Source organism: Melanotaenia boesemani, chromosome 11, assembly GCF_017639745.1.
Source record: "Melanotaenia boesemani isolate fMelBoe1 chromosome 11, fMelBoe1.pri, whole genome shotgun sequence".
Taxonomy (NCBI): Eukaryota; Metazoa; Chordata; class Actinopteri; order Atheriniformes; family Melanotaeniidae; genus Melanotaenia; species Melanotaenia boesemani.
The window spans coordinates 18,492,632-18,515,393 of record NC_055692.1 but is presented as its reverse complement, the minus strand read 5'-3'; the positions used below and the strand labels follow the sequence as shown (position 1 = coordinate 18,515,393).

The 22,762-nt window shown below is 39.9% G+C and overlaps 1 protein-coding gene across 4 annotated transcripts in view; it reads right to left on the bottom strand.

Annotated features, from left to right (window-relative positions):
- Positions 1–22,762, bottom strand: part of ebf2 (EBF transcription factor 2) — a 30,438-nt gene extending 7,676 nt beyond the window's left edge. For 2 of the 4 annotated variants that reach the window (XM_041998321.1, XM_041998323.1), the window contains exons 1-6: positions 22,299–22,762; positions 20,585–20,741; positions 18,775–18,838; positions 17,319–17,374; positions 17,155–17,228; positions 15,798–15,866 (exon numbers count right to left, since the gene is read on the bottom strand). In XM_041998321.1, the coding sequence (XP_041854255.1) occupies positions 15,798–15,866; positions 17,155–17,228; positions 17,319–17,374; positions 18,775–18,838; positions 20,585–20,741; positions 22,299–22,432 (554 nt within the window). In that variant the 5' untranslated portion in view covers positions 22,433–22,762. The remainder of the gene's footprint in view (positions 1–15,797; positions 15,867–17,154; positions 17,229–17,318; positions 17,375–18,774; positions 18,839–20,584; positions 20,742–22,298) is intronic. The other 2 variants (XM_041998322.1, XM_041998324.1) reach the window with 1 other exon arrangement.

Sequence of the window (22,762 nt, the reverse complement as noted above, 5' to 3'; positions counted from 1 at the left end):
CAATTCAGTTATGTGATTCTATTACAGCTAGTTAATCCCAATCCAACATGATGTCATCCTGTAACTAGGATTTCCCTTTGGGCACTTTTTGAACGTGCTAATGACACATTTTATGATCCGATGTGCAATAACTCAGACTTTTTTATGGGAACAGACTGCTCAGTCATTACGTGCATTTCTGTTTTATGGTATAATTCTACCACTAAATTTCAGACAAAAATATTGCATTTTCTAATCAAGCAACTTTATCTCTTAGCTTCAGTTACCGGCTACTGTTGAGGTGACAGTTTTACACAATCAAGAAGCTAGGTTACTAATCAGAATAAACCAGTTTTAAAGTCCCAGTAAATATTAATGTACTAAAAAATAATCTGCATTCTCCAAAATTGTATGTTTTAAAGTTTTTGCCATGGACAATATACGAATAACCATGATAGTTCATGGGGTGAGTCTGCAAATGCTTCCTAATTTAGTAAACCTACCAACATTAGTATGTTGAACAGTCTGTCTTCATGCCATGGCAGCCATAAGCAGAACATATCAGGTCTGCAATCGTTGCAACAACAGCTAAATACACCAAGCAACTCTAGCTTCTGCTCATTTCTCATCTTAGCTTGATAACTTCTCATTTCATTAGTACCTCACAATCCACTCAAACTAGTTGTAAAGCCCCACCTAGTCAGGACTGTATTTTCAATGTGACACATATGGGTTGTCGAACCTCACCTTTCTGAGACTGTAGGTCTGCTCTGCTGATTCAAGGCAAAAATCCTTAGCCACAGCACTGACGGCTGATTTTACTCATAATACAGCATGTCATACATAAATAAAAATTCCTTATGAACATGATTAACATCTTGATTTTTAAAAGAGGAGAACTTAAATATTTCTAATGTTTATGGCCTCTAATGTGACACAAAAAGCTGGCACGTTTCATATGCCTGTGACTTGCCAGCTCCATTAAATAGCAATTGTTCTATCTAAACAACTTAAACATTTTGGTTGAAATAAACTTGTAAGTGATCTATTGTCTTACTAAAAATTAAGTGGCAAAGAAAAAATCAGAACAATTACATTTTATTTGAAACTCAGATGTTTATTACTTCTTCTTTCTTGCTCTCATCAGTCACCTAACAACCTCTCAGATTTAACAGCTATTCTTATTCATAAAGTAGGTGCTCCACCTGTTGAGAAGTTTTATAAAATGCAAAAGAAAAAAAAACATATATTCATATATTCATATTTTAAATTTGTTTGAACCTTTATTTGAGAGACACAAGTACAATTCGGCTGTATTTACAAATATAAAAAAAAATCAATTTGATGTTGGCAAAACACTAAAGGTTGGAAACAAGGCATGTTTATCATTCTGTTACATCAGTCTATTTCTAGATGACTCTTTAAATTGTTTTACAATTAAGTATGCTAACTGCTATAGTTTTGTAGCCATACTAAAGAAAATGATACACCTAACTAAAAATGTCACCTTTGCCTAAGTGTCACCAGAGCTCAACACATAAGTTTCCCATGCCATGTGCACTAATGCACCTTCACACCATCACAGAGCTTGGCTTTTTTAACGTTTTATTTATAAGAACCAGGATAGTTTTTCTTATCTTAAGCACATATGGCCAGATGTCCTTTCTTCCTAAAAGCAGCTGAAATGCGGACCAATCTGACCACAGAGCACATGCTCCCTGTCTTTATGTCCATGTGAGATAGGTTTGTGTGCAAAGGACATGGATGTGTCTCTAAGCAAAGTAGACCAGTGACTACTCTGGCCAGTTAAAATACATTTTGTAAAGAAATTCTTTACTTAAGTTGAGTCTGCCTTTAGACTTCAATGGAGTTTACTTGTAGTTCTCCTTAAGTACAAACCAAAGAACTTCCTCCATCACTGTCACTTCCAACTAAACAAACAAAAACAGCAAAGAGAAAAGTGCTGCAAAAGGAGCCAGTATTTTTGGGCTACATGGTACACTCCAATCCCACCCACACTGTGCTCTCTGAAAATATAACTCATCTTAATGGAGAGTGATTGTTTGGAGAGGAACTTCGGACTGGCCCTGAATCCTCCCATTGAATTCTAATCTTTCCCTCACTCTCTCAACTTTTATTCATTATTCTTCCATCACTTCTTCCAGATTCCTCCCATGTGAACAGAACCTGGCTTACAACCAGTTTTCACTTCCAACAGCTTGTCCAATATTTCTTGATTTGATCTGTTTCATAGAAGAACAATAAATATTTTTGTTGGCAGATGGCGATTACAAAATACCATTGAGGGCTCAGACCTCCAACCTCAGATTGGGGCGTAACATATAAAGGGGCACATCTGTGCCTCTTGTACATCTTCCTTTCATTTCTTTCCTCATTGATGTCTGACTTGTGGACACCTTAGCATGAGTTTATCAGGAGTGAAATTCATCATATGTGGAAAAGAAGTTATGAAACTGTTTCTGGTTTTTAGAGCTTCCAGTGTTTGGTTTCATGTTATTCCCTTTTTGAGAATCACACACTGTAAGTGCTGGGCTATGATTCTTGCATCATGTGTCTTTTACAATCTTAAGTTTTTATTGCCTTGGCTTGGCTGTGGTTTGGTAACACCAGCTTCTTCACTGCACCAGTAACCATCATTCATTTAACTGGCTGACATCACAAATTTCCAATAAAGTGATGCCTGAGGTACCAAAACTCACAACCCTAATTCAGAGGTTGTCTACATCCATTTCAGGCTTTGTGCACTATTTGAGGGTTCTTGACCTTGTTTGTTGACTTTTGCTCATCACTCCTTGTTTATATGACACCAGATGCCTCATGCACACATGCACACACACAAACACATATACATGCATACATGCACACTCTAAAACACTGACACACCCACTTTTCCACACCCGTCTCCCAAAAACCCATTGAGTCAACTTTTCACCCCCCTCAGTTCGGACGCACACAGCTGCAAATGCTGAAATTAAAGCGAGACATTGACGCATATATTAGCATGCATTAGTCGCTTCCCCCTGCCCACTTAACATGCAAATCTCCCAGCCCCGTCGCCTCGCACCTTCTGCCACACATTCATTTGCTGAATTATAATTAGACTAATCTTGCATAATTAATAAGAAGTCGAGGACCCTCTGTTTTTTATCCCCTTCTCTATTGTGGTTGCAAAAGTTTAATATTGCCGTTGTTTGTTTTTGTTTTGATAAAGTGGCACACCCACACACTTCCCCATGCACAGGGAAGAGATAAGGAAAACATGTGAAGAATTGGAGGTGATCCTCATGATACTGGGAAATTGCAAAGAATCTCTTGTTTTATTTAAAAAAAAAAAAAAAAAAAAAAAAAGACTTCCTTTGACGTAAATGTGTTTTTTTAATCTGATGTGTTAATACTATACTTTACAGATTACTCTTTTACAAAAAGCATGTGATTCTCTTCAAATAAAAATCTGTAGTGATTAACACACACTGCAAATAAAACTAATGGGAAGTATGAGTTAACTTGTGAGATTTCTACAGACACCGTCAACTAGTACAGAAAAAAAGCCTCTCACATTGTCAACTTGACCCAAAACTTTACAGTAGTAATTTTTCTAGCTTGAAATTCAGAACACTTTAAAGCTATTTTGCAGTGTGCTTACTGTGAGGCTGTAAACCAAGTTTCATCCTCTGCAACACCTTCCAGCCACACACTTAAAGCAGGAAACACAAACAAAGCATAGGCCGAGTCTTAAACCTTGGGATCATTTTACACTATGGCTCCATGGGAAGTGTAGGTTTTTTTTCTCTCTCTCTCTTCTGTCTGCTTCTGCATCTCTTTCAAAGCCTCCAACACCTTTTGTCTGCACCTTTGTGAGTTCTCAAGACTAAACATGGCCCTTGCAGCATGAGCTGGGCATCCCATTTGTGACAACTTGCTTTATTAAACTAGTTCAATGACAAAACAGAGAGTAATGACACTGAAAACAAAGAAGGATTGGAAGATTTTTATAGAGTTTCATTCTTTGGAGTGGACGCTCAGTTTCACATTTCTAAGTCCATTGGGGCATCTGTTACGCATAAGTGTTACTCTGCTTTACATGTGGCCTTAATCATGCAGTGAGCACCTAAGCAGCACAGGACTTAACAAAAATTTTCATAGGCATTCATCAGCACTAATCACTGTTGACATAAACTGCCTTTTCACATAGTCATAAAACACATCACCCTCTGCGCTCATTGTAAATGCAGGTTTACTGGTAGCAGCAGCTCTTGAAGCATGTGATGCAAAATGTTTTAATACAGAGTTCAAGTTAGTCAGAAGTAATGCTGGAAAACTCTCTCAAAAGTACAAAAATCCTTCTTTTCCAAAGTTGGCTTTTGGTTTCCAAGTTTGATTTAGTGAACCAAAGATGATAAACTGATGATTTAATATAAAAATAAAGAAGGAAAGATTTTAAAGGAAAGAATGAGGGGGAGGAGAAGAAGGTGGAGATGCTAAAGAGAGAGAACTGTTCTTCATCTTCTTTATTCATTTTACTCTTGATCCACTCTATAATGCCTTATAGATATAGGGTATAGGAAATATAAAGAGACTGCACAATGAGAGAAAGATGAAGAGAAGAGGCAGAGACAGACGAAGAGAGAGAGAATGTTGATGTCCTGTATGCAGGGCCATCACTCATCAAACATCCCCTCCATCACCCCCTGCCGCCACCCTGAAAAAACAAAACAGTGTCCTGACATCGCAGTGGAGGGGAGCTGGAAGGAGGGCAGGGAGGGAGGAAAATTAGGAAACCAGATGTGAAGCATTAAAACATACTGACATGCTGAGGGCCTTCCTCTGCCACACTCACACACAGAGAGCACTAACTCATACAGCAGACCGAGATACATGTATGCATGTGTCACACAAAGGCTGTGCAAACTACATACACATGCACGGGTCCACAGAAAGGTACACAAAGGCAGGCAACCATGTGTGCACAGTAAGTCTTGCAAAATTCCATACATTAGCAAAAGGGATGCCTCAAAAACAAATGTCAAAAAGTCATGTGAACATGAGTGTTCAATGATTTTTAATAAAACATTCATACAATTAGTCAAAACATGCTGCATCTCAGGGGTATGGATGAAGATTTGGATAAACCATTGTTGACCCAAGAATGTTTCATGCCGAGGCACAGATCTACAGATGGGTCGTCATGCATCACTGTATGGATATGCATCCAATTAGTACATGAGGACTGACTGGGGGTGATTTGTTTTCCTCCACAAGGAGAATTGTGTTTGGGGGATGGAACAGGGTGGTTGTGTATGTGTGATTGTTTGAGTTGGTGGGAAGGTGGGGTGGAGGTGGGGGTGGTGGTAGGTAATAAATACCCCTGGACTAGGGTCCCCTGGCAGACTGGAAGCTAGACTGGTCACCAGGGTTAACACCCGGGGCACATGACCTCTGACACTGCTAATGGGGCACAGAAAACTCTCCACGAACTGATACCCCCTCTGTCGCATACCACCACAGGACCTTTCACACTGGTCCTCCCAGCCTACTCCCCTCCTCCTCCAAAAACATACAGGGATATCTATGGCAACAGCTTACTCGCCCCACACCAGCAAATGTCATACAAAATTCACTTTAGCATCTACTCTTATTTTGTATTATAGCTTTATAAACATATACGTCCAGTCATCTGTATTAAATACATTAGACATGCTTGTTTTCTTGATTTTCTCTTGATGCATATACTTGAATCATAATCCTACTAAGTAGGTGGTCACTACACTCCCTTGATGTAATTTGACAGAGTTCTAATCTTGTATGAGCTGGAGGAGTTTAAACAACGTCAGCATCCAAACCAGGCAAGTGAAATAAGTGGAAGAAATACTCAGACATTTCACCTTATTGGATCACAACTGTGTAGATGTACTCCAATGTAAACAACTTAAAACTAGAACAAAATGTAAGGTCATATTCAAGGTCTTGGACACTTTCTTATATTAAATATTGAATTCACACTTATTTTAAACTGTATTTTATTTGGGCAGGCTGATTCCAGGTTTATACTCAGACTTTCGCCTTTCTAAAAAAAATAGTTAAGATAAGCCCACTGATATTCTGATTACATCAGTTAAAATAGATGCAATATGTTGGAAATATCAAACACCCTGTTTTGCATTGATCATTGGTTAAAAAAAATAAATAAAGGTAAGTAAATTGTCTCCAGGTTTAGCATTACACAGACATTTAGCGCTCAGGTTTTTATAAATCTACCTATTGGTTTGACTGTGTCCTTTCTGGCCTCCTCTTTGTTGCCTCCCAGGCTGGCTTCACCCTTACAACCTCAGGCCAGACCCACCCTGCCTCAAAACTTGAGAACTGTGACAAAGCCAAACATTTTAACCACTAGCGCTAATTTATAGAGCTTGGCACTGCTGTAAAACCTTCAGGCATACCACCACACTGTGGCATAGTGGAGCTGAGAGGAAATGCAGGCTGATAGAAAGGGTACACTTGAGGTCCTGCAACAATTCAGCAAGGCTTCTCTTGTGTGCAAAAAGTGTTTTACTGCATAACCTCTCGCCTGCTGCTAAATGTGCATTTCAACAATTTCAAATGAATTACCATTTCAGTCTCTAGAGCTAAGCCAAAAGTATAGAATGCATATAGAGCTTGGTCACATGGGACTTCATTCGCTCTGCCAAATAGATGGATATGGATAGATATTCAGAGTCTAGAGAACATGAATTCACAACCAGGACAGGGAATAGAAGTCCCATCAGTGGCTTGACCTCTCCCAGCATGCTTGGTGAGTCCTGAGGGATAAGGATTCAAAATTTACTCTCATAACTGTCAGATGGAGACACGTAGTACCCTGAACAAATGAAAAGATTTCAAACATACCAGAAAGTCATCTGCAGTATAAAACAACACTTATGTTACCTTTCCAATACCCTTTCAATCAGTCAGCCACTAATCAGGCTTACTAATAACGTGTGTATCAAACCCCAACCCAAACCCTTCTCTAAGAAGAACAATGAATCTGGGATGGATGCCACTGAGAGAGAGAGGAGAGGAAAGAGAAGCAACAACAGAAGGAGAAGAGATGTCTTCTTAATTAGCCAGTAATGATAAGATCTGACAAACAACATCTGTTTCCAGAAAGAGGGAGGAGGAGGAGGGGTAAAAGAGGGAGAGCGAAGGAGAGGTTTGAGAGAGGGATATGAGGGAGGGCAGGAGAGAGAGAGAGAGAGAGAGAGAGAGAGAGAAGCGGCTGAGAAACCTGTGAAGCCCAGACAACAGGGACCTGCTTGTAAGAAAGTAAATGGGGAGTGGAGGGGATGTGTATAAGGGAGGGAACGCTGTGTAGCGTGACACAATAGAAGAACTGAGGATGAGAAGTATAACAGAAGTGAGAGAAAGACAGACAGGGAAGAGAAATCTGACAGGGTTGAGGGAGTCGAAGAACCAGGACGAATATGACAGACAGAGGGAGGAAAACAGATCAAACTGAAAGAAAACGAGGAAGATAGACAGAGGTAGAGAAGGTGAGCTGGATAATGGTGCTGAAGGAAGAGAGAGAGGGAACATGTGAAGAGATGGGAATGGAATCGCTCAGAGGTCCATGGTGCTATAATTTACTGTCCGTAGCTAATACACAGCAAATGTGTGGGAGCCAAGGACTGTGAGAGGAGAAGGGGAGCCCGGTGGTTGGGGAGAATTGAAGGGAGGGTATGCACACTATCACGGCTCTCAGCATGCATGCTGGGAGCCTGTCAGCAGTCACATCACCCCCTGCCCTCAGCCCTGACAGATTCATCAGGACCATTACACACACACTGACACATACTCACATAGTCACACACACACATACACCTACACACACACAAATCCAAAAGATTTAAGCGATATTACAATTGTTAAATTCAACCTTACATTTACAGATAAAAAAAAACAATCTGAGTCTGAACTTAAGAAATGTCCAATCTTAATATTAGAAGAGAGTACAGGGGATCTTCTGTTTGAAAAAAAGACAACTCAAATTTAAAAATCCTCTTCTTATCTTACTTATCCCGCTTTTATTACAGATTACAACATCCCACATACCTAACTCAGCATCCCTTCCTAACTTTTTGTTGACCTCCTTGTAATCAACAGAACTATATGTAGAATTTAGGAATTAGGGATCCTCAAATAATCCGTTTTTTTTCATCCTAACTTAGGATAGAAAATTGAATTTGCAACTGTTAATCTGTTATAGCTTTTTTCTAAAATTACCTGAGTTACCAACTATTTAAATGTAAGGCAGTTTCTGTAACACAGCTCTTATACAAACTTAGTTAAAATAACAGTATATGATGCTGATGTTCTCGAACCTAATAGTATAACACTGCAGGTCTACAACATTTGCTTCCACCTCAGTGTGATACAACATAGTTAGCTCGGCATCACAAATGCAGTCAGATCAAGTACATTACAGAGTAGAAGTGATATATGTTGTACACAAATGAAAAAAATCCACTTTGTGGTCCATGCCTTTTTCTGTTAGTATTGTGTATTGAAATAACATTACAGGAAAAAAGCAGAGATGTCGTTTTAAAACGTTATCTTTGTAACATCCTTTCCTAGTTTCTTTTGACCCACAAGAAAACCAAGTGAAAGCCAACAGGACTACTTAATAAAATTCAGCCTTTAAATACACCAGACGTGTAAATATTAGTGTTTGGGAATGTTTTCAGAAGGTAAATGGGGGGATTTTATAGAAATCTACCCCCTTCAGTAAAACACAGTCTGTCCACAACTCAGATAAAGGGGGAAAAAAACAAAACAAAAAAAAAAAACAAGGTGACTTGTGGTCCAACACCAGGGGGCATTGTTAAGTCATTAGTGAAATTTAAGACCTTAATGGAGGAGTTTGACCAAACCCAGTGACACACACACACACACACACACACACCGCCATAGCTCCACCCCAGCAGCAGCATCCAACCAAAGAAAACAGCCCTTGTTCCTAAATACCATTGCTAAATGGCCTCTGACTCCAAACCCACACACATATACACACACAGACAAACACACACACACACACAAAAGATCCTGGTTACACTGATATAAGATAATTTACAAGATAAATGACAAATGCAGGAATTTTGCATGAGGACTGAAGGAGAACAAAGCTATATCCAAAATGAAGCACACAGCCATCATTTACTCCCTCACTTGCTTTCAGTACCCCTAAATCGCAGTAATCTTTTCCCATGTTCTAAATGTCCCTGTTTAATCTCTTCACTGCTCAACCAAAGGTGCATCTCTAGCAGTGAAAGACCTTTCGAAGTGCCATTGAGCAGCAACCCAAAACTTCTAACCCCCCCAAAATCATATACATCCCACCCACTCTCAAAGTCCCCCTGCTGCTCCTCCACATTAGTCCACTGGTAGCCCATTCCCATTTCCTGTCAAAACATTTCTCCAGTGGTCTCTGGTTCCTAATGCCCCCTCCATAGGCTCTCTAAGAAAACAAACCAGGCTTACTCCGTGTGGCAGGGCTCAAGACACAACAGCTAATGCTGGCTGAAAAAGAGCAAAGGTGACCAAACACAAACTCAGCCTATAACCTCCTACACATTATACACTTCCTGTGCACACTGGAGTCCAGGATCTTCCTAGTTCACATGAGACCACTTTGTAGAAAGCAGCTTTACCAAAGGTCCCTGAACTTATTTTCTCCAGTCCAACTCTGAATGAGACTCTCACCATTTCAAGCAGTGCCTGTCAAAGAGTTTGATATTCTAGACACTGCGTCGTCTCCCCCTGTCTGTCTTTGTGTCATTCTACTGCTTGCATTGCCCCAAGGGAAGAGCCATCCCCACGCTCCTGTGCCAGCTGCTCAGTGGTCTAGCCTCTGTGCCGCTTCACTGTGTGAGGCTGGTGTGCATTAGAGCCTCAGGGCCCTGTCGCCACGCTGCCTGGTCCCCCTGCCTGAGGGGCTCGCTGACAGGGGGTCTGGAGGGACCGGACAGTAGTGTCCCACCAGGGAGAGACCTCTGACAGCGGACTGAGCAGCACAGTGTTTCTGACTTTGTCTTTGCACATGTATGTGACAGACAGGTAATTTATGCATCCGTATTGTGGATGATTGTGAGTGCAATACAGAAAACTATTTGACCTGATGAGTGAAAAGTTCAACAGAAACTATGAAGTAGGCTTGGCTTACACAGTTTAACCCATTAAGGCCCAACCCATGAAAACATAGTAAGAAAAGTCAAATTTTTATATATGAGGTCTTTACTTTACCCTTTAACAAAATGTAACAAAAAATAATCTTTTTTTTTGGGGGGGGGTGATATATAAAAAATATTATAATATGGTTTTCTGCTTCTGGGTATCTATTAGGGGACAGAAGACAAGTATCACATTGTGTTCAACAGGATTTTGAGCAAAGTTTATACCATAAATTGAAGCAAAATGTCTCAGAAACTGTATATCACAAATATGTCATGTTGGGTTCTTATGGGTTAAAAGGAAAAATGGAAAATGAATGTATCTGATTAGCTGGAGGAACTCAGATGCATTTAGTTGAGTGTTTTAAACTCCCGGTTACACACATTTATCACCCTTTCTGTTCCCTAGATCTGACCCCCGTGTTTTACACTTGTAAAATGGCCAAAAAAAAAAAAAGTGAAGTTAAAAAAACAGACTCTCAGCCCCTTCTTTACATTTGTGAGCTTAAATAAAGCTCATCATTCATTATTTCCTATAAAAGCATAAATACATCGTCAGCTTGTTATAAGATATCTAGCCCAATTAAAAGAAAATCCAATGCTTCCCTTCAAATTGTTAACTCTTTCCATCATTAAATTTCAACTCATAACAACTTAAACAGTGATAGGAGCATTAACTTTAGCTGAATTTGTGTCAGTTTGCAACTACTTCACCAACACATTACTCATTTGTGGCTCTTTCTGTAGCAAAAATGCTTCAATGAATGGAGACAAACTATGAAATGATTGTCAATCTGTTTATAGCTAGTAACTTTCTGATGATGTGGTCCAGAATTAACTATATTGTAAGAATTAAATATACTGAACTGGAAAAGCTCTCATGCTGACATCAGCTGTGCTCCTTAGCAGCCTCACTGCCATCCCATCCAATAACTGACCCATTTCAAAGTTTGCCCCTTCACTCACAAAGCACAACCAAGAACACTTCTTACTGCTACAAGTCGCTCAATTGCTGTCCTAGCTGTACTCTAGTCTATAAGATCCAAGCTGTCTTCCCAAACAAACATCTAAATCACATACATTAGAATAATTGCTTTTTATTATTAAGCAGTTTTACTGAATTTCTATTTTTGTTGGTAAAAAGATCTGAAAGTTTAGAGAAGCTATAACAGCTTTGTGATTTGTAAAATGTCTTACTTATTTCTGCACCTAGAAGCTTTTAGCATTTGATTTAACTTCAGAAAATCTTGAAATAACAAGACAGGAGTGATAGCAGCAGGACCTGTACAATAAATCATTATTTACATGCAGTTTTGAGTTAACAGACACAGTGAATAAGACTCTTATAATGGAAGTATAAGAAAACAGTCTCCTAAAATGACACTATTGTCTCACACATAAAACTCTCAAGTGCATTTATAACGACCTAACAGGGCAACTTGGCGGCAGAATTTGATTGTGCATCTGGGAGAGAGAAGGAATTCAACCCCTGACACAGTCCAAAAAATGTTGCTGCATTTATTACTTGGCTGATATTTTAATGTCATTTTCCCAAAGACTTGTAGTTTCTATGTTCTTGTTGGCTGAAGCAGAAGAATGTGGAGGACACTGTTCCCCACCATTAGCAGGACAAGGAGAAACTATGGCGCACGCTGCGAGGGCAAGTAGATGGGCTGTAAAAAATGCAGGGGAAAGCCCTACATCTACAACTATTATTTCTGGGAAATATTCTACAACAATCAAAAACAAACATAAGTTTAAAACAGGTGGTTGGAATCACATATCCCATCAAATCAGCACAGACCAGACATTTACATAAAGCAGCAAATGGTAATCGGATTAACAGTCAAACTTTGTCAAATATGGTTAATCAGCAAAGCTAAAGTCATAAACTATTTTACTGCTCTGCAGAGCTGAGACTTCATGTGCATGTGTGTGTGCATTTCCATACAGCACTGTCTTTTTACAGGAGAATTTAGTTCAAGAATTCAAATCAGTGTAAGGAATGAAAAACTAATAAAAGCAATAAAATACTCTGAACTGGGGGATCTTGTAATTGAGTTGAAACTAAAGCAATTTTCGGTGTATTGATTAGCAAGGGAAGAAAAAAAAATGAAAAAGCAGTATGCTCACTAGTTGAAAACAAACCTGTGGTACATGCACATAACCAGAAGCAAGACTACAAAACAGATCAATATAACCCACAACCTGAAATTAAGAGTAATGGATTCCTGTTGGAACTGAGCATCTGAAGTCAAGTCATTTCTCAGGACAAGTAATCACTGTTGAAAGAGTAAAAGAGCTAAACACTGATATGAGGCAGCAACTGATGAAAATTTAAAGAAAATCCACACATTTTCTAAAATTCAAAAATGATAGGTGTGAGAATGTAGGAGTCTTTGTAAGCTCGTTTTTAGTCTGGGGGAGGGAAGAGCCATATTGACAACATTGGAAAATTCTTATTGATTATTCTTCTTTTCTCTGAGCTTCGGCTTGTTAAAAAAAAAGAACCCTCTTGGAAACACGATCAATTAGTGAGATAGTGCTTGCCATTGATCACTCGACTGCCCCTCACAAGGCTCTTGCCTTACGATGGATCCCTCCACACACACTCCTTATGACCAACTATTGATCTCAGCTTCTCAGCCAAATTTAAAAGCGCACACTCACACTGAGGGCAACCCCTTTCTATGCAAACCACACAGACTAATACTAATACTGACATCTGCTTGTCTCCATTGTAAAACCCGTGGTTCACTCATAAATACTGAGGCCAGCTTTGGCCCAGAACCAATATAGTTTCTAAGAGGTCAGAGGTCAGTATGGTAATAACGCCACCATTAACAGATCTGCCTGAAAACACAGGGAGAGCAATGAAGACTGATGAAAACAGAACTTTTCAAAATAAGAATGTTTTGATTATTCATTCAATATATTTACTGATTAATGATATGGTTTGGAAATCAAAGTCCAAATCAAGTTTCATCTTGAATTAGCTTCATTCAGTCACTGCTTGGCTGATTTGTTTGCTAAATAATCTATAAGATCAAGAATGAAATTTTCTTTCAAATAGTCCATTTATTATTTTAGCACAAATATTATGGTCAAATAGATTTACTGATCACAGGAGTTTGAAGAGTTATATTCATGATGATGAGCCCTGAGCCATTGATCTTTCTCTCTCTCTCTCTCTCTCTCTATTGATCAATCATCAAACCAATCAGTGAACTGGTCACTCAATCATTCTAAGATAAGTGGCCTTCTGTTAGAAAGAAGTCACATTAGGCCTGTGAATATAACAGTTCACCGGTGTTAAGATTAGACAGATGTAAAACTATTAGACCCAGCAGGCAGTGGGGCATTAGATAATTCCCTCCCATAAGCAACTTGACTCATCTCTTTGTCAGCGGCCGCCCTTGCCCTCTTCATCCCTTGGTCCCTCCACCCTTTGTCCCCTCACCCCTCTCTATGGATCAGCTGTGATATCCTCTCTTTTTCTTTTCTCTCAAATCAGGATTAGGGAGGAGAGGAAGGGGGTGGGGGGGATGCAGCAGCAGCAGGAGGAGAAAGGGGGAGAGAAAACTGAAACAATATGGAAAGGAGATTAGAAAAGTGGGGGTTTGGGCCGTTTGGGGAATTGCTAACTCCCTTGTGCTTGGGTAGGTGTCCTAATGACACTGCCTAATTATGGCAAAATTAGACAGGCTAAAGGGAATAGGGGGTGGTGGTGAAGGAGATAGTAAAGGAAAAAGAAGAGGAGAAGGGGAATTAAGAAATAGAGAGAGAAAATAGTGAGCATACAGGAGCATGTGAGAGCAAATGCAAGAAGCAAGAGGGGTGTGCAGAGGGGCAGATACAAGTTGGGGCTGAGAGGAAGGGAGCCAAGGACTGAGAGTGTGAGAATAAAGAGAAAAGAAGAAGAGGAAAGGGTGGAAAGCAGTGGTTGGGCGACAGGAGCGAGTGGGCCCCAGCATGCTGCATGTTAATTGGAGAACAGGTGTTGGGGCTGGGAGCAGGAGGCTGATTACTGAAGCCACAGAAACAGCCTGTCTCCTCCACACACACAGATACACACAGGAACACGCATGCACTGCTGCAGATACACACCCACACGCAGATGAATAATTTAAGCACCAAGTGGTGACTGAAGAAAAAGGTCAGAGTAGGGGTCATCGAGACACATAGACCAATGCACATACATTCACATGCATACAAAAAAAAGGTGCAAATGTATATTCTTTAGAGTGCACATAAACAAAACATACATTTACCAGACGTGCAAATGCATAGTATCCAGCCATCCACTCTACTGAAAATGACCACACAGTGGGATGGAGGGCCAAACAAAATTCTACTGGATTATCAGAAATTAACTGGCTGCTAATAGGCGGCTCCCTCAGGAGAGGATTTCGCAGGCCAGTCAAGAGGGAGAAGCCCCCGTCAAGATGGGATATGCCCAGTGTGATTAGAAAGTACAGTAGGTCAATGATTCCATTTAAATCAATCCCAAAGAGCTGCACATCCAGCTTATGCACACACACATTAGAAGTTACAGAAGCACTGTTCTCACCAAACTACTCTGAAATTCTAAAGATGTCCCGCAATGTTAGGCGGGAGCATTAAAAAGGGGGGTTAAAAGGGGTTATTGTAGAACTGTGTTACAATAAATGAGAAAAGCAGCTGTTCCAGTGTATTGTGGGAAAATTCAAAAGACAACAGTCCAATTTTTCCGTTATATGAAAACTATCTTCAGCTGATATCCTTGGAGACATACTGTCAACAGCCAGCCAGCTTGAACTGAGGAGAGGAAAGAAAAGGGTCCTTGACGTATATGAAGTGAGTGTTTTCTAGACAGACAATTGCAGGGAAGGAGAGAAGGAAGAGGAGCAGAAAGGTGGGAGTGAGGAAGGAAGAGGTGATGAAGGTTGTGTCTCTGACATCACAGAGAAACTATTTCACATGCGGTCTGCTTGTGAGCATTCATCATGCTGGTTAATGCCAGGCAGACAGCATGAGGCCTCCAGAAACCCGTAGACGTGAAGGCTCTCACACACGCTGATTACTGGGGTGGTCATCTACCTTTAAGCCTGATAACTGGCTGTCAAAGTGAACATTTATTACATATGTGAGGCTTTCTAGAGGAATGAAAGATACATATGCTTTTGATAAAACGGGAATCTATGCTTATGTCGGGTTTCAGGTGCAAAGTCAGAATGAGTGAACAAATAGAAACAGATCCCAGCAGGCTGAGGATGCAGATAAACAGAAGAATTAGGAAGTAAGAGAGTTTGTATTTCATGTTACGGCCTGCTCGTATTGATGCAAATGGATGAAGCAGAAACACTGACCACTATGAACACCTTTCTGTACGGGAAAATTGCACACATGCATCAAAGAATACTATAGTAAATATAGATTAAAGTAAAGTTTGAAATCTTTAACAAGTTTTCTCATTTTTTTAGGCTGAGTATAACATCTAATCATGACACTGTGTATGAATCTGTACACAAAGAAAGCTCAAGCTGAACATTTAGTGGTGAGAAGTGCTTGTCTGAGGTGTTGGACACTGTGTAGGACATGGTTTCTTTTCATTACCTGTCAATGATGACTGGATCAGAGGGCGTCTCGTTTCGATTGCCACAACTTTTCTTCTCACAACAGCGACTGAGTGGGCCATTAAAGAAAAGAAAAAAAAATTAAACAGGAACAGCCATCATTTGTCTGGCCCATCTACAGCCACAGGCCCAGACAACTCTGCCCTGCAGTCAGCCAAAATCCAGAAACATACAAAAGAGGCATGAGAGGGGAGGGGGAAAATAGACAAAAGAATAAAAGAGGAAGAAAAGGTACAACAACACACCCTACAAACAGTGAGAGACCATTGAAAAAGTGAAAAGCCAGCCAGGCAATCTGTCACATTGATTCTGAAATCAAACTCAACCCCCATACAGCCTCATTGCGTGCACATACGCACACACGCACGTCCTACAACATCCTACCATTCGTCAGCGGTCCTGTCCGAGGAGCCTGCTGGCCAGCCACCCTCCCCTCCTCCCCAAAGTCCCCTTCACTGCATAACAAAAGTGCCCCCACCCCTAACCATCTGCCACCCCTACACCTCGCTTCAACCCTCTCGTGTCCCAGCTTGGCCCTGCCCTTCCCCCCCTCCGCCCCCCTGTCAGACGGCCTCACTCCCCAGCTGTGACGCTTGCCCTCTGCCTCTCCGGCTCTGTTATTAGCCAGCTGTGAGTCACATTCGGGCATCTGCTGGCTACACAATGGCAAAGCCCAGTTCGTCTTAGTCCCACTCCCCAGGCCTTTACGTTTCCCCCTTCTGCCCTTAAATCCTGGGTCACTACCCCACTTTCAGAGCCCTCTCTTCATGCTCCTCTCCATCCGTAACTCTGTTTTCACTTGTTTTCTTTCACCCAACAGGTGAAACTCTTTTGATCTTTAAGTCATGACCAAATTTATTGAACTTTCTCTAATCTGAAAACAACTCTTCAGTACTGGTTCCACTTCTACACTTGTCTTTCCATGTTCACACGGGCTGTCTTGGCTAAAGCATAACTGCAGGAGTTGTACTTCAATGAGCAACAGGCAAATTGTTCCTGAAGTGCCTGGTGCTGTCAGTTGAGGTCTGGCTACAAAACCCCAGGCCAAACAGAGAGGAGGTCCAACAAGAAACAGGAGCTGGCCTGATGACATGCTGCGTTACAGCAAAAAGCAACAGGGGGTTACCACTGTAACAAGGATGATGACAGACAGGCTAGACTTATGGCTCAAAAACAGGCACATTTTCAAAAACAGTAGAGCCTCAAGCATCGTCCCACAACCACATTTCAAGCTGACTGAGAAAAACACAGCGAAAAAGAGTGATAGATATTTGGATTTAGTCCCTGTAGGCAAAGGTTTCATTCAGTGTGTGTGTGCATGTCTATGTGTCACTTACCTGCACATAACCTCATGTGTGAGCAGAACCCGGCACATTTCTGGATTCTTGTTTTGCCCCTCATATGAAATGGGCTGAAAAGAGGAAATAAGGAGCAAAGGAACATATTCAGTTTCGTGTAAAAGAAAGGAACCCTAATAAAGGCTTGAAGATAGTTTACCTACCTGTTTGGTGACGGAGTCGATAAGTCGTGCATATAGATCTTGCTCTGTACGAACCCCTGTTAAATGAAGACAGAATGTTAATTTTATTAATACCTTTTAGAAGGAGAAATTTGAAAAAACTTAAAATTAGAAAAATACATTATAGTTGTGTAGATAATCTCCGTATCAGTGATTAATTATAAATCAAAACATATCAGATTGATTCTGATTTGAAAATCCTTAGAGTAATAAATCACAGTGAATCCTTACATTTTAAACCTGCTCACTCTGCTTATAAAAAAAATACATAATGTCGTGGATTCTCAAACTGAAGTCAGACTTATGATATAAATCTTTTTTTTCTCTTTTTGTTTTTCTCAAACTCTGGAAAGTCGCTAAAAAGTCGAGCTCCGTCCAGGCAACTTGGAGGAACTAGATTGGCATGCACTCATTCTTTTTCGTTGATGGTTTCTGAGGGGATAGAGTTATTTGATGTTTGGTGATCATTAGTTATGTCCTGCTTTGAGCCAACAATTTACAAGATTCTCACAATATGTCTTGCTGCTCTTTTTGTGGTTGTTTCTGTGTTAAGTTGCGATTTTACCTGAAGTTTAGATTCCTGATGGGGATCACATCATAAATCAATAAGTATAAAAAGAACTTAAGAGATTTTTCAGGGATATGACTGAAGAGCAAATGTCTTTTTTAAACAATTTTTGCACTTTTTCTCTGAGAGATGTTCAAAAACACCTGAACCTCTGGATGTTCTGCAACCTCCACTGTAAATCAGACAACAGAAGAAAACATGTGATACATTTCTTCATGAGAGCAGAGAGCATTACCCATAGATTTTTAAAGAGACTTTAAAGATTATTGCTTTTAAAAATTTGTTCCTTTCATCAAAGTCTCGATTGAGATGCCTTTGATATTGCTTGGGGGAAGGGGATGAGAGAGATGTAAAAGAAGTGTTTTTGGTGTGGTTGTATGTGTGTGTGTGAGTGTGTTTGGAAATCTGTGTGTCTATGAGGGGGTTGCTCTAGAACATGTCTTTTATCTTTTCTCCCATGGGTGCTGCTGTGATGGTAGAGTAGGGGCAGCAGTGACTCATGGGAGCCAAATTTCTCTGTATATCCCCTGATCTGATGTGGAGGCTCTACAAGGGTGAGCAGAAGTGCTGGGAAGGGAGTTCTGATTGAGAGGAACCATACAGTTTGTTTCCCCATGCCTTCATCCAGATATGAACACTTGTAAATCTTGAAATTTGGAAAAACTAGAGTTAACAGTAAGTTGCAGGTAATTCGTAGGTTATGTGAGGGGAGGATGTGGAGGGAGAGGTGTTTGTGTGTATCATGTTAGAAAACCGTCATCATCTTAAATTTTTTCAGGGTGGTGCGATAAGTCTGATGGACCCAGTTGGATACCTCAGACGGAAAAAAATCACAACACAGTCTGAGCACTGGTGCTTCAACCCACTCACCATTACTGTAGAGAAGCTGCAGCTTGTAATGAGTGCCGTTATTGGTCTTTTCTCCTGTCTGCTCCTTGGAAAAACACAGAAAAGGTACACAGACAAGCATAGGGCACACAGTTAAGTACGTTGGGGTATAGATAAGTACAGCTGGGCATCAGTACACACAGTGTTAAACACAGAGAGTCTCACATAATCCTGTAGCTCGTCCTTTCCATAGAGCAGCTTTGAGATCAGAGAGTTGTAAGCTCAAAGCTCATGTGGGACACATTGTGCACATAAGCTCAGCACTTAACCTTGAGTTGGATGCTCTTTGTAGAGGTTGAATTATCGTGTCTGATAACAAGCTCCTAAAACCCTGGAATCAAATTGAAACGGTCATCTCTGCAGCAAGGTAGGAGGCATGGTTATATGTGCATGTGTGTGAGTGTAAATAGTGTTCCATGCTGCATGTGAGACTGAGCAGCAGTCGACCTTGACAGAAAAACTTCCCTTCCGCTATCCCTCTTACCCCAGGCTCTCTACTAGCCTCTCACTTCTTCCCTGTTTCCCCCCCTCTCTGGCTCTTGTTCCGCCTCTTTCTTTCTCTTCTTCTACCTATGCTGGTCTTTCTAAGTGGTCTCAAAGGAATGCTCTCTGGTCCAATAACCCAGGAGGCTGGCATCACAGAGATGAGCAGAACAGAGGCGATAGAACAAGGCGAATGGGGGAGAAAAAAACTGAGGAGAAGGGATAGCTATAAGAAAGTGGGGGAAAGTGTAAGAATTAAGATGCATGAAAAGTTGGAAAGTAACAGGCTCAGAACTTAAAATGAAAGCTGAGAAAAAGACACCTCAGGTGATAAATCTTTGTCTAGCTTCATAAGTTTTGTAAATACACACAGAGGAGCATTTATTTTGCAATGCCATTGCTTTACCGCTGCATAATTATGAAGCAAAAACAGATGCCAGGGTAACCATGCAGAAAATGAAGTTCTCCACTGCCATCATATTAGTCTACAGTGGCCTATGTGGCAGAAAGAGCAGCACAGTGACAGCTTTCAGCCCTGGCATTAGCGCTGCCGCCTCTATCAATTACAGCTCAGACACTATGTTTTAGCTTCACCTGACAGGATGGTGTCCCCTTGTCTTCCTCACAGGAGAGCTGCTGCCACTTCAGGAGATTCTCACAGCTCTCACCACAAGCCAAAGGCATCCATCAACACTGGACATGAGGCTCCCTATTGGCAGTTGCCCCTCTTTTTCTAACTCTGTCTCTACATTGCACCCTTCCCTATTTTGGGCTTGTCCAACCTGAGGAATTCAACTCCCTCCCACTGCAGTGTTTAGAGTATAGGATAGGGGCATGAAGGAAAAGACACTTTGATGATTAGTTCACTGTATAACTTAACAGGAGCAAGCATAATTTGCATTTTAAAAAGTAGTGATGTCTGCCTAATGAGGCAAGTTGCTAATTAGTCATTAGATATTCTTTTTCAATCCCACATCATCAGCTCATTGAGGCTAAAGCTTGTGTAAACATGCAGCCGTCAGCTGTTCGATATGCTTGGCTTTACTGGGAACGGAAAAGATTAAGTCAAGCACCTGGTTACAACTGAAATATTGTTTATTATTAATATGCCATTTTGTTCCCAATCAGATTATATATATATATATATATGTATATATATATATATATATATATATATATATATATATATATATATATATATATATATATATATATATATATATATATATATATATATATATATATTGTAAACTGAGGAGATTTTCAGGTAAACTTAAAGAAGGACACACATTCAGAAAGTGTCACACACCTTTTCATGCTCAACAAAGTCCACAAATGCTGTCCTCTCCACCTCCACAGGTTGGCCATGTCTGTCATAGAGCGCCAGGACAAAGTGGAAGAAGTTGGACTTTCGGAGATTTGAGGGTGGCTGCTTCTCAAAATGGGCTCTTGACAGAGCTACTCCACTGAGGACACAACAGCAGGACACAATATATGAATTATTGTATTAAACTTAACTGTTTGTTAATTGTTTAAGAAACGTTTTGTTGTTATTCGAATTAAATCAACAGTTAATTTAATCCATGGGGACATTATATGAAACAATTGTGAATAAAACAAAAATTGAAGAGAATTTTTCTACTTGCTGCAAATAATAGAAACTACATTTCAAACAAGCATCTCAGAAGTTTGATTTACTTACTGTTTTAAAAAGGCCTTATTCAAATATACATGAAAAAGTTAAAAAACGAATTAATATTGGAATGTGAATATTATAATATTAATATATTATAACAACTCTGTTATTAATTGTTTTTAATTTAACATTTGCACTAATATTATTTTCCAAAAAATAAAATGGAAAGACACTTCATCATTAATAATACAAATGTTAAAAAAAACGTAACATCGATTTAAGAATTATAATAAAAAGCAATTCGATAAAGATGTTAATAAACATATATGATAAAAAAAATGATTGTAAAGTGAAAACAAATGTAAGATTTGTGCATATAAAATGTTAATCTCAACTTAGAAAACGAAAGAACACATCTGTACAGTTTTACAGCGAAATTTCATATTTAATATCTTCTAAAACAAATTAAACTGGAGTTGTTGCATCTGCTGTCTTTGCAGTCTGAAGGTTTGTTGTGAGAAAAAAAAATATGGTCAAAACATTTCTGACTATTTAGATTTTTTAAAATAGTAATAAGTGCATTTTTATTGCTTTTAACACCAAATGAAATAGTTGTCTTTATTAATTTAACCAACAAATGCTTCTGGCGGCAAACCATCAGTTTAAATATATTTTTCACGCAACCTAACTTATTTTCTGTTCGTATTGAAGACGATGCTGCGGTCTTATGATCACCCTGTTGTCTCAACTTTGCGCTCAGTTTGGAGAACACTGGTGCGTGTTTGCGCTTTATGGTAAAAGGGACGAAAATTTTGAAGATGCTGCCTGAACATCTGTGAGGATATGCGCCATAATGTCTGTGTCAGCATCTGCAGTAGAAAATATTCCTTTTTCTTTTTTACAGGTCAGATATAAAACATGCGTGCAAGTGATTTTTTTTAAACAAACATGTGTTTTTAAGCTTAAAAATATAAACAATTAAATATGCTACTGAATGTAATTAATTTTCAGTTCTTTTAAGAAATAGTCTAATCATTAAATATGGAAGTTGTTCTTTAGTTTTCTGATACTTGTGCGTAACTTTATTTAAAAGTAATTATAGACATAGCCTAACTACAACTCCATTTTAAACACAATCATAATAGTGTCATTAGCGTATGTAAGAGGTTTTAAGATGATTTATGTGTTTGGGAGCAGCTGCTTTTACCGGAGACATGTCATATTTTGCAACAAGTAGTTTGGAAGCTTGTTTCTGATTTCACTCACTATATTCCTGCAGTATAAACAATGAAAATCGTGACATAATTTCAGGAAACAATTCTGTAAGCAGTTGAACAAAATGCGTTGAGAAATTCATGCCAATAAATTAACTAGATTTGCAATGTACCTTTGCGCTGCGACGTTCGCATCTACAACCCCGACGTTACGCACCCACGACCGGATTGGATCCATCTCTTCTCCAAGACTTCTCTCTTTTAATCCACTCACTTCTCGTATCAGCTGCTCTTGGATGCCGAACATTTAATCCTCGTCCTGGTCGCTTGGTTAACTTTTGTGTTTCTTCTTTTTACTTCTGAAGTAAAAGAAGCGCAGGACAGCTGAAGCACTTTGGGAAACAACAGAATGTCCACTTCAAGGCGCTGCGCTCCTCGGAGCGCCGCGAAAAAATAAAACTGAGCTTTCGCAGATGTTTGAAAATAAATGACTGCTGCTGTGTGAGGGCTCGGAGGGCGCAGGAGAAATCCACACAGACTTTTTTGTAAGAATCAAACGATTACTGTAAATATATTTCTCCACAGACTGCGAGCATGGTCCAAGCGCATATCTCCAACGTCAGTTCGAGCGCTACTG